The sequence below is a fragment of the Siniperca chuatsi genome, linkage group LG2 (assembly GCF_020085105.1).
Source record: "Siniperca chuatsi isolate FFG_IHB_CAS linkage group LG2, ASM2008510v1, whole genome shotgun sequence".
Classification (NCBI taxonomy): domain Eukaryota; kingdom Metazoa; phylum Chordata; class Actinopteri; order Centrarchiformes; family Sinipercidae; genus Siniperca; species Siniperca chuatsi.
The window spans coordinates 23,148,318-23,171,017 of NC_058043.1; the positions used below are offsets into that span (position 1 = coordinate 23,148,318).

At 39.5% G+C, this 22,700-nt stretch overlaps 2 protein-coding genes across 6 annotated transcripts in view; one reads left to right on the forward strand and one right to left on the reverse strand.

Annotated features, from left to right (window-relative positions):
* loxl2a (lysyl oxidase-like 2a) overlaps window positions 1-18,473 on the forward strand; it is a 32,684-nt gene extending 14,211 nt beyond the window's left edge. For 2 of the 3 annotated variants that reach the window (XM_044181244.1, XM_044181254.1), the window contains 11 exons: window positions 2,956-3,164; window positions 5,550-5,766; window positions 7,056-7,239; window positions 9,116-9,267; window positions 9,358-9,525; window positions 12,889-13,054; window positions 13,445-13,685; window positions 14,092-14,207; window positions 14,404-14,540; window positions 15,031-15,142; window positions 17,182-18,473. In XM_044181244.1, the coding sequence (XP_044037179.1) occupies window positions 2,956-3,164; window positions 5,550-5,766; window positions 7,056-7,239; window positions 9,116-9,267; window positions 9,358-9,525; window positions 12,889-13,054; window positions 13,445-13,685; window positions 14,092-14,207; window positions 14,404-14,540; window positions 15,031-15,142; window positions 17,182-17,252 (1,773 nt within the window). In that variant the 3' untranslated portion in view covers window positions 17,253-18,473. Of the gene's footprint in view, window positions 1-2,955; window positions 3,165-5,549; window positions 5,767-7,055; window positions 7,240-9,115; window positions 9,268-9,357; window positions 9,526-12,888; window positions 13,055-13,444; window positions 13,686-14,091; window positions 14,208-14,403; window positions 14,541-15,030; window positions 15,143-17,181 lie in introns of those variants that run through there. The other variant, XM_044181264.1, reaches the window with a different exon arrangement.
* On the reverse strand, window positions 15,710-22,659 carry r3hcc1 (R3H domain and coiled-coil containing 1). Of its 3 annotated transcripts, none has more exons than XM_044181336.1 (9): window positions 22,495-22,659; window positions 22,001-22,145; window positions 20,880-21,017; window positions 20,181-20,718; window positions 19,743-19,924; window positions 19,431-19,501; window positions 19,236-19,331; window positions 18,938-19,078; window positions 15,710-16,779 (listed from the first exon to the last, which is right to left on the reverse strand). In XM_044181336.1, exons 2-8 carry the CDS (start codon window positions 22,102-22,104, stop codon window positions 18,969-18,971), a joined length of 1,239 nt encoding a protein of 412 aa, XP_044037271.1. In that variant the 5' UTR covers window positions 22,105-22,145; window positions 22,495-22,659; the 3' UTR covers window positions 15,710-16,779; window positions 18,938-18,968. The 3 variants fall into 3 exon arrangements, with proteins under 3 accessions (XP_044037271.1, XP_044037257.1, XP_044037266.1); XM_044181322.1 differs by having other exon boundaries at window positions 15,710-16,783; window positions 22,495-22,656; XM_044181331.1 differs by having other exon boundaries at window positions 15,710-16,783; window positions 22,001-22,657.
* Window positions 22,660-22,700: the final 41 nt, after the last annotated feature.

The following is a 22,700-nucleotide window of genomic DNA, read 5'->3' on the forward strand; positions in this document are numbered from 1 at the left end:
AGCTGTGGGTATCCGTCTTCTCCTCTTTAGTCTCACACGATCAGACGGCCAGTTTCCTCTGTCTATGCCAAGTGCAACACTGGTCAGAACCTTCTCAGGTCCCCATTTCAAACTCACCTCGTACCCCCTGTCCCGTCTGGTAGTTTTGTTTTCACACCTGGCTTCACTTTGATTGCTCACATTTTCCGTTTTTTTCCATGTTCTGTATCAGATGTACATCAGTTTAGCCATTTATGAGTGTGGTTTTAACATTTGTCTTCTTTGTTTCTTTTTGTTGCTACATGTTTTTAATTAGCCTCATGTGTTTTATACCTAATGAATAATCTCTGCATCATCCTCATCTTGCTTTTATATTGAAGCAAAGTAAACCATAGCATTAAGATAAGGTTTTAAATTGAGAACACCAGATCCCCAATCATGATCACATCTATTCACCTTCCCATCCTGCCAGGCACCAACGGAAAACACTCTGTCATGCTATGGCCAGCAGGAATCTCTTCATGAAAGAGTGGTCTTTACCCGCTCTAACCACTGCGGTCAGTGGGAGGACTGGGGTCGATGTAGAAACAGTCTGACTTAGTCGTGGCTCCTCCTGCATTGCAGTCTTTAGTGTTTACATACCCTGAAGCCTTGAACATTCCCTCAGGCTGACGCCATCTCAGGAAACCACCCTGTGGGCAAACGTTTAATATTTCTGGGAGACGTGCCTGGATGTTGGTTTTTTTTGCATAGTTAAAGAAGCCGGCTGTTACGAAATTACTGAGATCAGCATTTGCATACCACAGAGCAGCTCAGAGTTTTTGCTCTTTTTGGCACCCACAGTGCAACCTCACACCCAGCCAGGAACAAACTGCCGAACTTGGCTCAAGGAGGGAAATGAACAATGAGTATTAGGTAGCTGTTTTGCTATAATGCCCGGGAGGTCAAAGGTTACCTTTCCTTTGTGGTTTAGGCGTCTTCAGGACACATGATGCTGACTGTGGTTGGTGACCCCCGGCCTTTATAGTAGACTGTGGACCACCCGCAGACATTCTCCCAACCTGAACTCTGTCACCGCAGCTTCTGTCTTTAGCCTGTCTAGAAAATCTTAATTTACAACAAAAATGTCAGGGATAATGTTTTTCTTTTTTAACTTCTTCTATCAGTGCTCTCTGGTTTCTTATTGTCCAAGAAATTCAAGATGCTAGGTGAGAAGTCTTTGAAGAGACGTATGGCCTAGATTTCTTCCACACTTCACTGTAGGAAAAAGACTAGTGTTTCTCCTTTTGGGCTCTACTGGTTCATTTCAGCTTTTTGGGTCACTGTGATAGTGAGAATAATGAGGTTGATATTTTTCATGTCATATGTGAATATCCAGTAACTTTTCCTCAAGTGTATAACATTAGTGAATTGTTACCCAAAAACACTGTTAGCTGGTTTTGACAGATCTGTGCTGTCATGTTTGATGTATGTTGTCCACCAACTCCCTACGGGCCCTTACATCTCAGCTCTAAACTCTGACGACGCAACAAAGATGGAGGAAAAATTCCAGACAGTCATCCAACCTCCTAAGGCCTCTCTGCCACCCATAACAAGTTTAAACAGATTTTTCAACTTGATTTGTTGTATTTTCAAGCATATGTGCAAACTGTGCAGTCCCTAAGAGGCCACAGCGGGATTTTTTTTTTTCTGAAACACTTTTGCATTCCCTCACAATACAATCTTCCTTTATAACTCATAGGCTGTATTGTATTTACAATATGTCAAGCGGACAAATAAAACCAACTATATCCTCTAAATAACATTCTTGTCTTTTAGACAGCTCATAGTTCATTTGAGATTATGTTCACTTCACTAATTATATAACCATGTTTGTAAATCAATGACTCTATGTCAGAATTCAGTAAGTTGAATGTGATATAGCAACAGTATTGCGAGGGAATGCAGACATTTTTGCATGGGAATACAAAGTATTTCACAAACAAGAATTTCAACCATGGGCTTTTAAGACCTCCTTTGTTTGATTTGACATGGTTAGCATGAAAACCGTTTCACTTGAGATACTACTGATAAGGGGTCGAACTGGGTTTATCAGGGACAATTCCAGATGAAAAGATGATCTGTTTTCATGATACAGCCTACCATTATTCAGAACACCATGAGTCACTAAAACTCTGAGGTAACAGACTAATGAAACTCTGCTAGCACCTCTTTGAGGCAGGTGGACCTTCCTATCCTATTTAATGGTAAGAATTGCACAGTTTCATCTCAGTAATTTAAAAACAAGAATAAAGGGGTCTACAGCCATGTGAGGCTGTACATAGGCACAGCGGTGCTTTGAGCTAAATGCTAATGTCAACATGCTCACAGTGACAATGCTAACATGCTGATGCTAAGCAGGTATTATGTTTACCATGTTCACCATCTTAGTTTAGCATGTTAGCATGCTAACATTTAACAATTAGCACTAAACACAAACTCACAGCTGAGGCTGATGGGAATTAATTGAAAATTGATGATGCCGTGAAAAATGTCAGTTATTACATTTCATCCTGTGCGGGGACATAAACATGTGTACCAAATTTCATGGCAGTCCATCCAATAGACATTTCACTTAAAACCACAAATGTCATCCTCATGGTGGCGCTAGGAGACCAAAATGGTGGACAATCCATAAAGCCACGCAGCTAGCATGGCTAAAAATTTGATAGGCAAAGTATGTAAAGTTTTTTAAAAATGCATGAAGCTTTATTCATTATTGTGCAGCTGTAGTCTTTGGCCAGTGGCTGACTGATGCTGGATGTTATGAATGACAATAAAAGTAACTCTAAAAGAATGGAATATTCTGTTGAACAAAACTCATAGTCTATGTTCAGCACAGTTGGACTAAAGTCTACTTTCAGAGGTCAAACTTTATGTACATTATCTGTAATATGGAATGCCGTGATCAAACACTTCTTCTGCTGTGTTTCTCAGGGTGTGACGGTGCAGGTGGAGGATGTGAGGATCAGGGCCACTTACTCTCACAGGAAAAGGATTCCCATCACTGACGGCTTTTTGGAGGTGAAAGATGGAGGCAAGTGGAGACAGATATGTAACGAGGGGTGGACGGAGAAGAACAGCAGGGTCATCTGTGGCATGTACGGCTTCCCCGGGGAGAAACGCTTGAATACCCGACCTTACAAGTGAGTAATGGTGCCGGGCCAGCAGCAGGTTCTAAATAAGGCCAATTAGATATAATGAAAGATTTCACATGAGCTAAACTCTAACGTAAACATTTAGCTTTTAGTTGAGTTAATTCAAGTTTAGGTTATGGGAATATAGTAGTGCAACATATATAGGGAATTTTGAATTTTATGTTCACACCAACAAACTTTTTTTTTTGAGGTACACCACACATTCCTGTATGATACAAATACTTTTTATGCTAAAAATATTGCATTTGCTGGATGATACCTTAGCCTTTTTTAAACTGTTAATTTTAGTCCACTGAGGAATGTTGTACCATAGCAAGCTAAGGAAACGTTACGTAACCGCGTTTGTTTACACTGGTCATCACTCAACCCTTCATCCATTTGGCACACTGAGATTAAACAGACGTGAGCCTAGAGGTTCTTGACAAGAAGCTAAACACTGCCAGAGGAAGTTTCAGAGGATGAAGGATGGGCCTTGCTGGGAAACGACTGAGTGCAATACGCTGTGAAACAGTGATTCTTTTGGCTGCATCTAATTGTTTCACTCTGAGCACGAGTTATAACATGCTGCCCTCCTTAAATGTCATAGTCAGTATGTTGCCTAACACAAAGCCAGCTATTTCCTAGAACATTTTGTGTCTTATAATTTTATATACTAACATGGGAATTGAAGTTCAAAACAAATCAGATACTCGCTGCACATGAGAGAATAACCACATCTGGTAACTGCATGAAAGAGAATAACATGTTTCTCTCTTAAACAGCTCAGCCTGAGGTATTAATCCAAGAATCAAATTGTTTTCTACCTGCTCTCTTGGTCTTGGTTGGTTTGGTCTTCAGTGAAGTTTACACACGAGTATGAGTTTATGTTTTCATATGTTAGTCTAATCGATTCATTATGCACATCCAGTCAGTGTTGGTTTCTACAATCAGAACCACAGTCCAACCACAGTCAAATCAAGACTGGAGAGACATCACCGATACATATATTTACTGGAAGATCGTGTATAATGTGGTCAGCTCTGCACCTGGATCTTCTGGCTTTGGGTAGCGATGTCTATGATTATGGCAAAGAAGGTGACTTTGATTTAAAATGTTTGTATTTTTCTAGCTTTGGTAAATCTTACATGTAGATGCATTTTAATTGAAGGAAGTATAAGATGCATCAAACCAGCAAAGAACACTTTTTTTTTTTTGTTTATCACTTAAAGCTAAGGTAGGTAACATTGGAGAAACTAGGAAGAGACAGCTAGATTTTGAAAGTTTCCAACCGAAAATCACATGGTCTTTTATCTGGAGCAACAAAGGACAGTTCTATTCACCAAATGTGCCGATAACAGTCTAACTCTCAATCAAATCTGGCATCTCTTCAAATTTCAAGGACCACAAATTGTTCTTATATTTAGACCAACTTGCAGCTACATGTTTACAGCATCTGGATAAGCTGTAAGAGCTGAAGGGTAAATGTAGCTCATGCTGGTTTCATTACATGGTCTGCTTCTTCCAAGGCCCAGACTTGCTTCAAGGTCCACTGTTGTAGGGTTCCTCAATGACAATTAGTTGATGACCTCCATTCAAGTATGGGGGTCATGAAAATGTCAAGGTATTCTCACAACAATACCCCCATTGTGCTTCACAGCATAGGATGGGCATTGCTGAATTCCTCGCACTAAATAACTAAAATTCCCACTTCCCATAAAACAGCTCCTTAATATTTTAGTCAAGTGTGAGAAAGAATGGTAAAACATTTCATGTGCTCTTCTACATGAAAGAAGTGATACTGTAGGGTGACGTACATGGATGCTGTTTTAAAAGACTTTAAATTCTAGTATGGTATGAAAATCATTAAAAATCATTACAAACTTACATGATAAAGAGTCCTTCACATCCATATTTCACCATTGTTAGGTAACCCAATTGGTAACAGACTGTTTTGAAAGCTCTTCTTTGCTGTTGTGTGATGTGCTCATGGAAATCTCTTGACATCTGAATCTTAAGAGTGCATATGCAGGTCAGCAGGTGATGATTAAGTGTTTGATGTCAGAGTCTCTCACCAGCCCTTGAACGCACCAAGCAGAACACTTTTCACGGCAATCTATGCAACAGCATTACCATGCGACGATGATATAACATAAAATAACAAAAAAGACTGACTACATGGTGATGGATTGCCCTTCTGGAGCAAGTTTCAAGGCTGCAGGTTTTAGCATGAACTGACACCCATGGGTACCCGAAACGTTGGAAAAATGTTGACATTCGTCGTTCATTTATCTAAAAAAACTAACTGACATGCTTTCTAATATGGTTAGCAGTAATGTAAATTTATACAAATGAACAGAAAAACCATACAGTGTAATTTGTATTATTCCTTCCCAGATTACTAGCCAAGCGTCGTAAGAAGAACTTCTGGGGATTCTCTGTCAACTGCACAGGCAACGAGGCTGACCTGTCAGATTGTAAGCTGGGCCGAGAGATAGAGCTGAAGGGCAACCGCACCTGTGAGCATGGCATGCCTGTAGTGGTCAGCTGTGTGCCCGGACGTGCCTTTGCTCCCAGCGTCAGCGCCGGCTTCAGTAAGGCCTACAGGGTGGAGGTAGGTCGAATTGTGCATGCTTGGCTTCACAGCGGATCAGTGGTTAGCTCTCTCGCTTCACAGCAACAAAGTCCTGGGTTTGAAACGCAGCTCTCATCCTTTCTGTGTGGAGTCTGCATGTTATTTCGGTGTTTGAGTGGACAACAGGGATCTTCAAAAGACATAATGAGACAGTAAACAAAACTGGGCTTAATGTCAATGCATGCTTATAGACTGGATTCAGAAATACAAAAGATATGCCCGTGTGACTTGAGCATGTCAAACAAGAAGAGGGCGGTTAAGGTCAGTAATTGCATTGGATTTAGGTAATTTTGTTAGACTGAGCAGAATCAGATGCATGGAAAAACTGAGTGTCTCTAATAAGGGAGAAAACAGTCATGTATTCTGTTAAGAGTAATCCCATCTGGAGGACTGAGTCTTCCCTCGTGGGAGAACTAAAAGCTGAAAAATATCAACAGCCTCCCTGACACTTCAGCAAGTCAGTTTATGGTACCACATGGCTGATATTTTCTCTGTGATTGAAACTGGAAACACTGCAGATGTTTGTGTTTCTTTTGAATTAGACTCAGTTCATTTATCATTAATTTCAAAAGAATAACATGAATGTCCAATTCAGAATCTGTTTGCTTTGCAAATACAGTATGTTGTTACATCATTACATTATAGAATAAGAAGCAGAAACTATTTTTAATGTAAGTACACTGTACAGTAAGCACATGATACACTTTCCTAAAATCAATTCTGGATATGAGTCCAGCACTGGATTACAACATTTCCTGCTTATTAATCAAGTGGCCCTGAAGTTAAGCATACGGAAACATTTGAATGAATGAACGCTAAACATCTGTCATGCATACAATCAAATTATCAGTATACCCTTTTGGTGTTTATTGTTTATTCTAGTATCAGTTATTACCAAGGTAACACCAATTTTCTCTCTAGCCTGCAAAACAAGGAACAATTATAATACAATATATGACAAGTTAATTATTTTTATACTTTCAGCTTGTTTTATTTACATCTCTAATGTAGATATGAGCAACGTGTGAAGCCTGCTGCCTGCTTGTTTATTGAGCAAATCATTCAGGATATGACCGAAGTTATTGAAGACAGCACCCTAGCTTTTATGTCCAAATTAAATGAGTTGACTAACTAAAGTAAAAACATGAATAAAATAAAATAAAGTTAATTCTAACTTCTTCAATTGCTGATTTTAGCAATAATAATTTACAACACTGTTCTCTGTTACATTTTCACTAATTTTAGTTTTTGGTGGACTGTTTCCGTAGCAACCCTTAGTGCGTCTAAGAGGCGGAGCTATGATTGGCGAGGGGCGAGTGGAGGTTTTGAAGAATGGGGAGTGGGGGACAGTGTGTGACGACAACTGGAACATTCGAGCTGCCACTGTGGTGTGTCGAGAGCTGGGGTTCGGTAGCGCCAAAGAGGCCTTGACTGGCGCCCGACTGGGACAAGGTACGACCTACAGATTAGTCGCTCTATAACATAGTGCTACTGTAAATGATGGTACACTGATATGGTGTCTGAAGTGTGCCGGCATAAAATGCTAATTTAATTAATTAATTCATAATATAATTCTTATTTTAATGTATATATTAATTATAATTAGAGAGCAACTTAACATGTGTTTTTAACTTGAACACACCCCTTCACAAATTTTTGAATAACTCAAAAAAGTGGATTTAGGGTTAAATTACTCTTTAATCACAGAAAGAATTTGGGCTAGACTGATGAAGATATTTGAGGTCATTCATTAACGGTTTCTCTATCAGTTCAGTGCATACCTTGGTCACAATTCTTCAATATCCAAATTTAAAGGCTCCGTATCAAAAATGTTTATGTTATGGGTTTATTAAAAAAAATTCTAAATAAAAAAAGTCAGTCGATATATTTTTATACAACTTTTTAAACAGGGCCTCAAAAATCCAGTATTGGTCGTGCTTTGGAAGAAATTGTGTAATTATTCTGGTGGCACACTCCTGACTCCATACACTGGAACATTGGAGACCACAGTCACAACTCTCACCCATACAGGTAGACTGTAACAGCTCCTCCACACATTCGGGGATCGTCTTCACAGTTCACAGGTTTTTAGCTTTGATGACATTTCACATTTAAAGTACTATCACTCAAGAAAAGTCCAAGCACAACTTCAAGCAGAACTCATTACCAGCTGTGAAAACGAAAGGTGGGGACTGAAACCAGAGATCTTCACCTCCACCTTATCTTTGGCCTCTTTATCACCACCTGTTTTTGTCTCACTTCAATCAGTCTAGACCTTAAGTCAGCATATAAAGGCATTGGGGAATGTATGGAGTAGCACATTAATGTTTATACCGTGACCCAGAAGCCGATTCTGCGAAATGCAATATACCACAGCATTATAAGAATCATATGTGCGTTGGAACAGTTGTCCTCTCCTCTGCCTTATTCTTACAGCAAAACACAAGAGTGCACAAAATGTTCCAGCAAAGAAAAACAGCCTTTATGAGTTTCAGAGGAGGAATTCTTTGTTGGAGAGTGCACAAGGTTATTTCAGGGATTTCTTTATGAGCTGACCACTGGATCCAAAAATGGTGCCACACATAGACCGTAGACTTGTGATTCCCAAATTTGTATAGGAGACTAGTTTTTAGGCATAGTTATTATACAATCTATGTAAGATAATTATTTAATTTATTTAATCTATTATAATCATCTGTCAGACCAGGGAAAAACCAGTGTGCCCAGCAGCACTTGTTCTTCCTGTTGTGAATTAATTTTTCTCCAGTGGCTGCCCATCTGTCTCAGTCTTAATTTCAGAGCTTGCATCACTAGAGACATTCCTGCTCAGTCACATGGGAAGAAAACCAGTATGGAGGGAGTACTCGCACATGTTATTGTGGAAACTCCGCTAAACTGTGATGACTTTTTTTTAACACAATAGATGCAGAGAGAATTTGTATTTTTTTTACAGGCCTCATGTGTCTCATTTTCATTTGACATAGCTGACTGCTTGTTTCCTTGAACAGGAAATCTTACATCTGTCTTTAGGCGGACTTGTTGTTCTATGAAAACACACAAGCAGGCGAGGCTACTGCTGTTTTACTCAGGAACAGTGGGCAGTACAGGCTTGTGTTTCCTAAAATCATTGTGTAACCCAAAGATCAGCTTTCTTCATTTCCAGTAATGGAAATAGATGACTGTTCTTCCAAAATTATTTTCTGTTATGTACATGATGTTAATGCTCCACCTGTTTCTTCAATTTTTAGTCACAGTAAGTGTAGTTGTAAGTTCAACGGAATGACCATTACACATTTTTTATGTGTCTGATGCGTTTGTTTCCCTGTAGGGATGGGGCCGGTCCACATGAACGAGGTGGAGTGCTCTGGGTTTGAAAAGTCACTGACTGAGTGCTACTTCAACCGTGACACTCTGGGCTGCAGCCATGAGGAAGATGTGGCAGTCAGGTGTAACGTTCCTGCTATGGGCTTCCACAATAGAGTGAGTACCTCTTTCTATAATATAAACAAAGAAAGAAAATAAAAAATTTGTATAGAACTGGAGGACAAATCTGCCTATCTCTGTCCTTAGCTTCGGTTAAATGGTGGCCGTAATCCCTATGAGGGCCGTGTGGAGGTCCTGACAGAGAGGAACGGCTCTATGGTGTGGGGCACAGTGTGCAGTGACAGCTGGGGGACCATGGAGGCCATGGTAGTGTGCAGACAGCTTGGCCTGGGCTTTGCCAGCCACGCATTCCAGGTAAGGTCTCTGGAGTAAATGTTGCTCTCCACATCTTATCTTCCAACAAATCATTTTGCAGATGAGCTTATCTTTACTCCGCAGGCTTTTTAGCATAAAGGAGATGGTTCTGGGAGTAGTTTGGGCTCTGGCATAACACTGGCACTCCAAACTGGACTGTCATCATTTATGCTATCATTCCAGTATATTTAATATACCTACAGGTAATTCACTCACACCTTGAAATGAACATTTAGATTTTGCTTCTTGTAGTTGTCCACATGTCCATGTAGAAGAAAAACATCTTGTATGTGTGGAATAAACTGGCCCCTGCAGAAACAGGACGGGTATCAAGCTAAATAGTTCAACTTTTATGCAAGCCAGTTTGCACAATAGTAATACACGTACATAGTTTATTGATGATAAGTTGATGGTATACAGCATTATTCATATTTAGTTTGCATTTTATTAATTAATTAATTTTATTTTTCTTACATGCTTGGCCTGTCACTGCTGTCACTGTTTGTATTTGGATATGCCAACACATTGTGAGTGTGAGTTGACGTATAGAGTTTCCACCATGGTTCTTAAGATTTTTGTACTGTGTTGTTTTGTGCTGGAGATTGATAGAATTACAGTCATTTCTATTTCCAATGTACGTGCGTCGTGACCATGATGTTTTTTTGTACTATGTCATGTTATCGTAAAGTTCAAATAGATTTAACCACCTTAACCACCAGGTTAAACTGGTAAAATAGAAAGAAATATATATATACACACGTATAGTGGAAGTTATCTGTTTCCAAAGTGTACAGTGGGGTCTGTCAGCACCTCAGGACCACCAGTCATGCCTCTGCTTTTTCAGCTGTCCTTCTCCTCACATTATAGTGTCATTACTAAATAGGTTAATTAATAGCTATAGCTAGCTATGTTATTAGATTATTTGAAATGGATTTAAATTTGAGTTTGCAGGAGATGAAATGCAAATTGCAGCCATGTGTAATATGGACAAGATGAAACCACTCTGGCAGCTCAACCCATTTCAATGCCTCTGTGTGTGTGTGTGTGTGTGTGTGTGTGTCAGTGGATACCATTAACTCTCACTCTAACAAGCTTGAGCTTTATTGATCCCAGAGGGCAAAATAAGGATGTTGCTGTCTTTGAAACATCAAAAACACACAGTTAGCACAGAAAGCGGGTCACACATGGTACATCTACGAAACAGATGAGGTTTAAACTCCTCAGCGGGAGTGATGGGGAAAGCCTTGGTTTGCTGTTTGAAGTTTAGTGGAGCTTTCCACCGCTAAAGCCTGTGGCATGACTTGGCAGCATCACAGTCCTGTCCTGCTTACATTTACCTCTTGCTTTTTAAAGGAGACCCCAGTGTTCCCTTTATGTCATGAGGCGAGAGGCTGGTAAAGTTAAAGATCCCCCTCGTGTTCTTTATATATTTCTATTTTAACGCTGAAGCCAGTGCAGTATTTGTGGTTTAAGATGATACAGGTCTGGAAAGTGTGTGACTCATGGGGACGTGTGTTGATAACAGCTGGGGGTTTTATGAGAGGAACTTGGACTGGATCTGTCAGAGGCTGTTTATCTCACTAAAGTGTGTTTTGGACAATTATGTGCAATGCACTTCTAATGGAGCAACAAGTAAACATGTCCTCATGTGTTTGTGGTCACTGCTTGAGCACTCGCCCTTTAATCAAGTACAGCTCAACATTGTGCTTTTCTTAACCAGTAGGAAATAAAGTGCCTACTTGTGATTACAAGTAGTTATTACACTTACGCCAAGTCAAATAATCAGGTCAAAGTATCATAAGATGTCACTAGATACCGCAAGTTGCCATTACATAAGAGTTCTCGTGTTAACAGCAGGATTAGTACTAAATGTCTGCTCTTTGTTATCAGGGCTCACCCCCTCTAGAGACTCTTTCCTGTCTGACTTTTAAATACTTCTGCAGACAAACCCCACCACCAGATGGAACACATGACACAGAGCTTAAAGTATACTTTTGTATGTCTGTCCACCTCAACCCACCAGCAAGTACTCCCACATCCATACCCCTCAGCTCAATTTCTTTCTCATGAATCCTCCACTTCCTCAGAAGATGACGGAAAGTATGAGGTTATTTTTTTAACAGTCATGTCCCTGTGGTCTGTGAAATGCTGTAATAAAGCTGAGTCAGGCCTGTGAGGACAACAGAGCACCCCTTGCTGTGTGTGTGACGCTTTGATCAGATTTGCCTTGTGGGACATCTGGGATAAGATGTCTGCAAATTAAGACGAGGAGGAAAATTAAGAAAATGTTTCTGTTTAAAAAGCTTCCCACACAAATTTCCAAACATTTCCAACAACATGATCATATGTTTGATTCCAGCTTACTCAGGCATAAATGGATGAACCTATGTAACAAAGCTATAGACTTGAGACTTGGAATTAAATCAGATTTAAAGGAATAGTTTGACATTTTGTAAAGTACACTTATTCACTTTCTGGCAGAGAGTCAGATGAGAAGATTGATACCACTATCATGTCTATATGATAAATATGAAGCTACAGCCAGCAGCCGGTTAGCATAGCTTAGCACAAAGACTGGAAACGGGTAAACAGCTAGCCTGGCTCTGTCAGAAGGAAACAAAGTCTGTCTCATGTATCATGGTACTACATGAAAGGCACAAACTAGGGCTAGGTTACATTTCAGTTTTTGTTCTGATTAAACAAACAAAAGATATTTTAATTAGCAAGCTTTAGAGGTTTTGGTAGGTGGATTTTGTTACCATTTAACAGAGCCAGGCTAGCTCTTTCCCCCTGTTTCCAGTTATTATGCTAAGCTAAACTAATCAGCTGCTGGCTCTATATTTACCAGATATGATAGTGGTATCAATCTTATCATTTAACTCTTGGCAAGAAGGAGAATAACTGTATTTCCCAAAACTTCTAAGTCCTTTAAGTCACAAAGATGAGGACTTGAGAATGGACTTACTCACTTTAGACTTGACTGCCTAAAGGCTTGAGTATTGACTTGAAAGCAAAAAAACAATAAAGGCTTAAATTAAATGAGAAAATCCCAGAACAAGTAATGTAAAAACACTCTTAAGACAGTTTTGATAGGAAAATGTTCAAATAATGCTGTGACATTTTAATGGTCAGAAGTCAGAGACCTGGAAGGCTTGTACCTTGCAATATGCATATGAAGACTTGGGACTTGCCCCAAACTTTTGTTTCAAAAATTAGTAGTTCCCAACAACAAATTTACAATATACTTTCAGTTATTTCAGCAACACTTTTAAATAACGTTACAGCTCTGTCCAAACCAACTGAGAGGCAGCTTGATGGACTTCAGCTGAGTGATATACTTTTTCTGTGCTTCTCTGTTATCAGGAAACTTGGTACTGGCAAGGAGATTCCTCAGCTGATGCGGTCGTGATGAGTGGAGTGAGATGTTCAGGAACTGAGCTAACTCTGGATCAGTGTCTACATCACGGGAAACACACTCACTGTCCCAAAGGAGGTGGACGCTTTGCTGCGGGGGTCTCTTGTACTCAGAGTAAGAAACTGTAAAATACAAATACTCAGTACATTCAGAATCTTACATGGTTTTTCATGAAGACATTTTAATATGTCACAGTAGGAAAAGCACATTTAAATGATAAAATTAATGATGGCTGAATTCTATTTAGGTACTTCAGTTTCAGGGTCCTGGTGTTGTTCATGCTGGCTCACTGTCACAGCTTACTGGGACACTTGAATAGAACAGTGTCATTGTTAATGTTATTAGTAACACCTATTATGACATGTCAAAATGCCTGCTGTGAAGAATACCTGTGAACTAGGAAAAAAAAAAAAAGACTAATGATGCTTTACAGCTTATTTAGGAATTTTGAGTTTCTGTTGCTGTTCCTAACCACCACATCCCTTGTTGCTCTCTCCCTCTCAGCGGCCCCAGACCTGGTCCTCAATGCCCAGGTTGTGGAGCAGACCACCTACCTGGAGGACAGACCCATGTACGCTCTGCAGTGTGCCCACGAGGAGCACTGTCTGTCCAGCACTGCTGACAAAGCCGACTCCAGCTCCTACCGCCGCCTTCTCCGCTTCTCCTCCCAGATCCACAACAACGGCCAGTCAGACTTCAGGCCTCGGGCGGCACACCACTCCTGGATTTGGCATGAGTGTCACAGGTGAGACCTCAACGGGACCTACAGATTGTAGTTTGCTGCTGCTTTTACAATAGTGACTGTATAAAACCTGATCTGTTACTCTCAAATGATTACACAGGGGTAAATGGTGTTAATGCTCGATGTCAAAGTGTAATGAATCCTTAGTAGTAGTAAAAGTAGAGAAAAATACAATGTATTGAATACTGTATTTTACCTTTAAACACAGTAAATAATTAATTACCAATCTCTAACTGAAAATCCCTATATTCCACCAATAACAATGAGGCTTTTGCCCTGTACTCCTGCTGTAAATGCTGCTTGGAGTGGGTCGTGGATCAGAGCATGTATGTTATTGTGGAGTTGCTGAATATAGGAATATACAGTATATATGATGTTTCAACATTGTGTTTTTTCTTGTCCAATCCAGACATTACCACAGTATGGAGGTTTTTACCCACTACGACTTGCTGAGTCTAAACGGCACTAAAGTGGCAGAGGGACACAAAGCCAGCTTCTGTCTGGAGGACACTCATTGTGACGAGGGTAAATACTGCGGCTTTGTGGAGAATTATGCTACTGAGTTCTGGTTTAAGTAAAAACATATTAAAATCTATAATGTCAAAATATTCCTGATAATTTTAAGAATAAACTATGTTGTTGAATATTTGATTTGATGAAAATATCTGGATATAGCCAGGTCTGAATGGCTTAATACCAAAACTGCTCTGAACGCGGACAGGTATCCAGAAAAGGTATGAATGTGCAAACTTTGGGGCACAAGGCATCACAGTTGGCTGCTGGGATACCTACAGGCACGACATTGACTGTCAGTGGATTGACATCACAGACGTGAAGCCCGGCGACTACATCTTTCAGGTAAACATTTGGTCTGCTAGTCTAGCCATAGTAGATATAACACATCTGCTGCTGGAAATATCTCCAGCCAGCTTACAGATACCAAAACTTTACACATCTCTTCATCTGCTTGTGTTTGGCATTCAGCCTAAGTAAACTCCTATTCAGACTTAAACAAGTGAGCAGAGGTTGTTGAAGGCCAAAGAACCCTCTGATGGACACTTGGGCTGCTGCAGACACTAAATTTACAATCTCTAGGTTGCGGGACAAGCTCTGACATTCTCCACTAGAAGATCATCTTTCTGAATTAGTTGCAGCAATTAAACTCCTAACTTATTCTTTTTGAGATAGTCACTCTGTTATGTCACCCTGCCACATCTTAGTCTACTGCTAATCACTAAATCTGTATTCTTCGGTCCTTAGTAGTACTTAAAAAATGACTTATATATGTATAAATGAAAGGGAACGTTGCTTTCAGACCTTTAACAAACATTGTTTTTTGCTCTCCCAGGTTATGATAAACCCTAACTATGAGGTTGCAGAATCAGATTACACCAACAACATTATGAAGTGCCGCTCCCGGTATGATGGACATCGGATATGGACATACAACTGTCATATAGGTGAGACCATTACCGTATAAGGATTATAATCTCCTCTGCATTAAGTTTAAAATGATATTAACTACAATGGTAAAGCATCAAGTTCAGTGGAATATTAGGCTGCATTAAAGCCTATTTGTATTTTTTATGAAAGGAAAATTCACCTTAAAATGAAATCAAAGTGTTTTGCACAGTTTAGTTGGTAAGGAGGGTTTGAACTTATTTGACTGCACAGAATTTCCAACAAATGTTTTTTTTGTTTCTGTCTGCTAAAATTGGGTTACAGTTTTTATACTATTCACCAGATGACATATTTAAGGGTAGAGTCTGAACTTTAATACTGTTAAGATAATTCACATTTAGCACTGTTACTGTCCTGACACTTTTTGGCTGCACTGTAAATGTTTATGTAAAAAGCTACAACACTGAAACTTCTTTAATACAATGAATCAAGTTATAAACCATGTATAGTTCTCATATTTCCATGGGATTGTGCAGCATTTAATGCTACAATCAAGTCTTTTCCCTCTCACATCAGGCACAAAAAGATCATTTCAGGGAAACATCCCATTTCAGTATGACAAAAAATAAAATACTCAACATCTTTTACTGAATACAAACTTGTACAATTAATTCTTAATGACATTTTGGACACCCCCTTTACAGAGATAAGATTTGTGTTAAATCAATGACAAAATAACAGTACAGTAACATGTACAGAGGGCCCAACATTCCAAGTCTCCAAAGCACAAATTTAGTTTACCAAAAACTGAAATCTTCTCGTTTTCTGTAATGTGGAGTGAGAAAGAACTTGAACATTTTGCCTCTGCGGCAACAATCCTACGGTAGTTTTGTTAATTAGAGGGAAAAAATAAATATTTAAAACTTGTTTACAAAAAATAAAACAAACTTTTAAAATGAACTAAACATTAGAAAATATCTTATTTAGTCAAGTATGACATTGCTGTTACATGCGTTTTTCTTTACCACTGTGTCTCTCAATTGAAATGCTGGCATTTGAAAACAATATTTAGTGTTATCTTTTTAACAGATCAGATTCTGTTAATGGATCTACATTACGTTGGTCAGTTGGAATTTGTCTGGTTGTGACTACAGCACACAATGTAATAGATTTCTTTGACCAAATCCTGAGAAATAATCTGTGGAGGAATTCGACATTAAAAAGTAAGACTACTTACATAGAATTATGCAACCAATCCTGCATCACCTGAGCAAGGAGGAAATCAACTCTGTGCCTGGAAATTAAACACCCTTGAAAAACACTTGAGTTTCAAGTCAATATGCAATTAAATCAAAACAAGCCAAAAGCTTCTCCAGTACCTTTTCTATTTGAAATCACCGCTTGCATTGGACTCGTTCGTACTTACAACAATAATGTCCAAAGCGGTCAGGTTCAGTGACAGAACAGCAACTTTGAGGCTGGTGGTGATTCACAGTCTCGCTCAAGGACACTTCAGCAGGGTGGATGTTGCTGATGTGTGGCAGTCAACTCTTGCCAGTCCCCTCCTTCACCATGCAAACCTGCTGTACCAATCAGTGCTAGACGGTAGTCGTGCTCCTAATGATCAGCTAGCTGTTTGTGGCCACTGTGGAGCCTCTACAGAGGGCCAGTGAATGGAGGCAGACCTCTGCTGGACCTTTCTGTAGAAAATAGAAAGACTGTTAGATAATATATTAAAAAGGTATCATATCACAACATGGTACAAAATAAACCTTTTCCAGAAGTTAGTGGACATATTTTAGACAAACGTTTGTATCATTTTGAGAACACTCCATTTCACTGTCAATACATCACAGATGAAATGTTTTTCTAGTTGTGACATTACTGGTCACCTCATCACATCTGAGGTAGTTTGTATTAGTAGTAGTAGTAGTATTGTCAGAATGGCCTGTTTGGATGGTGCTATTTCATCAGATCAAAAAGAGTGATACCGTCTTAAGTTTAGAGTTGTCTGACCAGGGGCTTCAGCATTTGATTTGCATTATGTTACATAGTATTACTCTTGGCTTCATCATCCTTTCTCTGTCTGACTTCACAGGTGGCTCACTGAGTTCAGAAACTGAGGAAACGTTCCCTGGATTGATGACCAACCAGCTTTCACACAGGTAGACCAAAGATGGACAACGCAGACAGACTGACATTAGGGAAGTGTATGTTAATATTTGACAACCACTAGAGGGGGCTGTACTGTTTTGCTTCCTTGGAGCAGTACTGGATTGTTGTTGGGCTTAGGGCTCAACTGTACAATGGACAATGATTCAATGGGAAAATGAACTGCTTGCTTACTAAATCTATTAACCACATTCAGCTGTGTGTGTGTTCTTATCTCTTAGTGTCTTAGTGCCTTTGTTGTCAGTGAAATAAAAGTTTTGACCTGGTGCTTATTGGGAGAGATGTTGGAGGGTTGCAGCCAAATAACTTATTCAGTTAAATGTGCCAACAGTTGTCTTCTAAGCCAAAGTTTCAAGACTTTGGGAAAAGCCTCAAACAAAAAACCATTAGATGAGACCTTCACCTTTACGTTGCGTTTGCTTGGAATGGAGGAAAATAGTCTACTGTTAAATCTGGTGCTACAACTGAATCTTGCACTGTATGTATTGGGGGGGGGGATTACCACAGTATTAGATACTTAAAGGCTTTAACTAGAAACTGAAAACAAATACAGTACATTATTATAATTACTGTAGAGCAACATGCCACAATCTATGGCAACTGGCAATAACTGTTTTTATAAAGACTGCATTTAACTTTCTACAAAGGATGACAACTTGTGACCAAAACTGTAATATAGGGTACCAAAAATGTATTTGTACATTGTCTGTCAGGGCCCCTCCAGTGCTAAATACAGTAGATTCATCTATGACAACAGTTGCTTGGATTTGTTTCCTAGTGAGATTTGTTTCCTAGTGAGATTTTCAGTCACAAATTGTCAGCATTAAACTGAGTGGGAATGTATTTTTTTCTTCTTCCAGGATTTTGTATTCCACATACTTGAGTTCACTTTTGAAAATGTTTTATTTATTGATTTTTTTCTTGGTTGCTACAGTAGACACGCATTTTCATCTTCATGATCTGTGCATCCCCTCAGTTTCTTTCTCAATGTCTGAGTTTTGTTAGATTATTACGGTCAGGGACTATGATATGCTATGGATGTACTGTAAAAGCCACAAATTTATATGAAAATGCCGCTTCATTGTTTTGTAAATTAGTTTTTTTAAATGTCCCAAATTCAAGGATCCTTCATTTTAAAAGGGTACTTTGACTGTTTTTATTTTGTATGCATGGATGAATGCATTACATTTCTGAAATAAAAAAAATGGTCAAAGCAGATCCCAATTTATATGATGAACCTTTTTTTTTATAATGTTTCAGTGTATAGAAATGCTTTCAAAAGGAACCCAGGATGAAAGTGAGACACATAGCAGTAACATGACATGAAAGTACTGTATATTCTACAGTTAATGGTTTTACATGTGCTATCCCAAGTTTAGTGTTCTCATCACTAGCAATTAAGTCACTATGGTAGTTATAGTTAGACAATGTCATGACCACAGTGTTACTCAAGTAAATGAGACAAGAACCCTTGCATGTGATTATCTAGCAAAATGCAACACCCAAAACTTAAAGCTTCGCCAATTCTTCCTTGCCCACAACAAGAAAATCATAGTCACAGTGGAACACAGGCTGACTTTCAGTTAAAAAAAAAAAAAAAAAGGAATTAATTTCCAACAACTCCTCAGCCAACTCCACAGTGCTTACTGCTGTGTGGACTTAAAATGCCTAAAACTGTTCACCTGCATTAGCCAACAGTGTTAGCAATTCCCTTCAATATCGCTGCACTCTGCCTCGTCCATGCAGCCCCAGGGCTCTGGTCACCATCCGCTGGGCAACAGCACAGTCTGTCCTAGGACGTTCCTTCACTGGCTGGATAAACTCTGGAACACGGCACAGAAAAACGAATTCCCAGTCAAAATACTAGATAACACAGAAGGGCTTCAAGATAAACAAAATTACGATATTATCTCCTAAACCACAACAAGCATATTATTTCAAGTAGCTACAGGGCTCAAATAAGCTTAGTGAATCACTTACCTGCCCATCTAATGGCCTTGGCTTTGGCTTTTTTACTCCCTTCAGCTAGCGCTCTTGCCTTCAGCAGCGGATGACAGATGGAGAGGGCATGGAGTGCTACAGATGACATTGTTATACGTTTAGTACATTTTTAGTCATTTTCATTCATCTTTTAACCTCAATCCACCATATTCATTTTACAGCGAGGACTCATACCTGCCGGCTCACTGGAGAAAACCCCCAGGGCATGTGTGTTGTCTACCCACTTGATCTTCATTCCACCATCACTGAGACAGACAGGAAATCACTTTATGAATTTGGTAGCTAGATAAAATTTTTGAGATGATCTTAATTTACTTAGATTGGACAAACAGGATTTTTTTCAAATTTGAAAGTTTTGTTGTAGAGTAAATACAGAAAATATCTAAGCCACACAATAAAAAGAAGAAAAAAAGAATAAACTTAAAGCTATGGAGACAAACTGACAGATGTGTAGAGAGGTTTAGGATCTAAACTCTCTGCTCGCACCTGTACTCTGTGAAAGCATCCAGGAGGTCATCTGTTCTGAATATAGATGGGAAGTCATAGATCTCGATCACGTGGCGAAACTCAGCCGGGTCGATAGTGATACACACATTCATATATATGGAGTAGTCATTGTGAACGTGCTCAATGGAAACAGTCGCTGCCTCTTTCAGATGTGCCTTGATCTGATATGATAAACACAAAATAACTGGTTACAATTCATGGTGCTAATGTGGCCTTAACATGAAAGAGGTTAGTGTAATATGAATGTTAATCCGAAAAACACCAAGTACCGAGCAATGGAAAATACCCCAATGATAAGAGATGGTAATTATATTAATATTTGTATATCAGTAAGACATATTGGTAGAAAAATATAAAATAAAAAAATATAAAATAACAGAAAAACAATTACACCATAAAAGCCAAGTGTAGGCTTACCTCTTCAGTTACATCACTGCATGGCACACTAGCGAAGTCTTCCTTGTCCTTCTCATCCTCCTCCAGAGTTATGTCAGCAAAGCAGGACACAGTCTGGTCCCAGACTAGGGGCCCAGCTTCATGCAGCGTCAGTACGTGAGGACAAAGCACTGAACTGTCAGCAACATGGTTGAGGATGCCGTCCGCTACACTGGGGAGAGATTCTTGTCTGGATGACGATGAGGACTTTGTGTTTTCTGTAGTTTCAGGACAGGAACAAGAGTCAGATGAACTGCTGATGCAGCTACAGTTACTTGAGGCTGGACCGGGCAACTCTTGGTCTCCCGAGGGTCCTTGTGAGTTTTGTAAGGACAGTCTCTCCCGAGCAGCTCGTGGCATGTAAAGGGGTTTGTCCGGCCTCTTAGGTCCTCGGCTTCGCGATGGGATCGAAGATTTAGGCTTGGCATTGCCCTCTATCTCCTCCCTACTTCTACTTATTAGGAGCTCTTCACACAAGCTGTTGTTGCTCTCCAAGTCATTGTCTTCCTCTACCTCACCCCTATGGAAAAATACAAATGTCTTTACATAGGAACACCCATTTAACTTATTCTATAAAAATGTAAAAAAAATTAATGAATTAATTAAAAAAAACAAAAAAAACAAAGACAAATGCAAGAATCAGGGTTTGAGGAACCACAGCAATGTGAAACAGAAAAGTACCTGAGTTCAGAATGGCAGACCACCACTCTACGGCACCAGCTCTCCCCGACTGAGAAGGTGGTGAACTCTGGCCAGTCCTCTATGGTCCTGTGGATCAGGTATCGCAGTCTGCTGGGTAGAGGGGGGAACAGGAGCACACTGGACAGGGACACAGAGGGCATGACAACACAGAGAAAGACAGTAAGGCCATATTTTATTTTGACAGTATAAAAGCAACTTCATTTTTTAATAAAATAAACTTGCCGTTGTCATTGTCACTGTCATTGTATATAACCTATATTTAATAATGCAGTCTCATTGAGACCAGGAACGCTTTTGAAACAGCAGAGAAAATAGGTACAGTGAGAAGATGCACAACAAACACAGCCAGTCACACACAAGCACATGTAAACCGGTTTAAACAATCTCTTTAAAAAGGTCCAATATTAACTGTTTCATGATTTAAAGCCCTTTGTAATTCATTTCATTATATAGTGCAAAGAACAGGAAGGCAGTTTACAATGGTTTAGTATTTACTCGTGGGGTATCAAGAGTTGGACAGTCCTAGAATCTGGTCTGATAGACAGTTTTACATCTGAGAATAGGTGTAAGTTACTGAGGCGGCTTTTGTAAGATACATTTGTTAATAACAGTGGTGGTGTGTAGTTCTCTTCTTGTTGCTGGTGAGGACCTAGCCTACCTTTTCAGAAATTAAACAGTGATGAGTACTGAATACAATATTTATCTCCCTAATGAAACACAATGCACAGTGGCAAACTGTGACAGCAAGTCAAGCACAGTTAGATGGTCGATTGCACAACGGGTTTCCTGTCCTCAAGAGAGAAACATGCTTTATTCCGACATAAGAAAACCATTTTTATCTTCAGTTTCTGTGCCAGTTGTTTCACACGAGGTTCAACGGCATGACTGTCTAACTAAATTCACAGGTATTTAAAAGATTGTACGTCTTTACGAAGATGACAGGAAGATGGACAATGGAATTATGGGTTCTTCACAATGAAACACATTTTGTCTGACCAATAAATAACTGTAATTGAGTTTAAAACAGTCACATAATTAAATGGTACAAATGTTAAACTAGCCAATTCTATAGTCTATTTTAACAGTGGCCGTAACCTTACCTGTTGTGGTTGCTCTTCTGTTGGTATGTTTGCAGCTCCCCCTTGACATGATGCACGAACTGACATTCATGCTTTGGGAGATAACGGTTATCGTGAAATGCCATCGAAACAAGAAAATGCCAGGGTGGACAGAGAAGGACGCGTCCTGTGGACAGTGTGATGAAGTTAACTTATTACTGACCTAAAGTTAGCTATAAAAACAATCCATCATTAGCCAAATGCAAATTCGCTGTGAACAGTAACGTTAACGTTAGCTAGCAACCATGGTCAGAAAGGTTAGCCAAAGTAACAACACCTTCGTTACTTAAAGCGAGCTAAGTAGAGCAGAAAGCTAGCTGGTTATGAAGTGTTTTCATTCCCTAAACCACACGTTACATATTCTAAACGAAGCTAGCGTTAGCCGACTTTGGTTAACAACAAGTGGGCTAAAGTTAACGTTAACTGTCAGTCTACCAGACGTTAGCTAAAGCTTGTAGTAATTCGAGCGGGTTTACCGTTTTGTATAGTTTTAGTGAGATGCTGTGCCCCTAGGAGCGCAAGTCACATACAGCAATGGTTCGATAGCTAGCTATCATTGTTTAGCTTCCGGAGGCAGATGCTTTCTGTTTTTGGCTTTTGGCTTTTGGCCGCGTTCCTTCAGCAAAATATCCGGTCTGATTTCTTCAGAATAAAACCTACATGCCAATAAATCTAGCTAAAC

What these genes read in the sequence shown, in the direction of transcription:
- r3hcc1 (XM_044181336.1), bottom strand. Translation starts at nt 22,104, where the DNA reads ATGGCATTTCACGATAACCGTTATCTCCCAAAGCATGAATGTCAGTTC. An exon ending in GCAGTGATGTAACTGAAGAG is followed by an intron (nt 19,925 to 20,180) that starts GTAAGCCTACAC and finishes TTATCATATCAG; the next exon opens with ATCAAGGCACATCTGAAAGA. An exon ending in CAAGGCCATTAGATGGGCAG is followed by an intron (nt 19,079 to 19,235) that starts GTAAGTGATTCA and finishes GCCGTGTTCCAG; the next exon opens with AGTTTATCCAGCCAGTGAAG.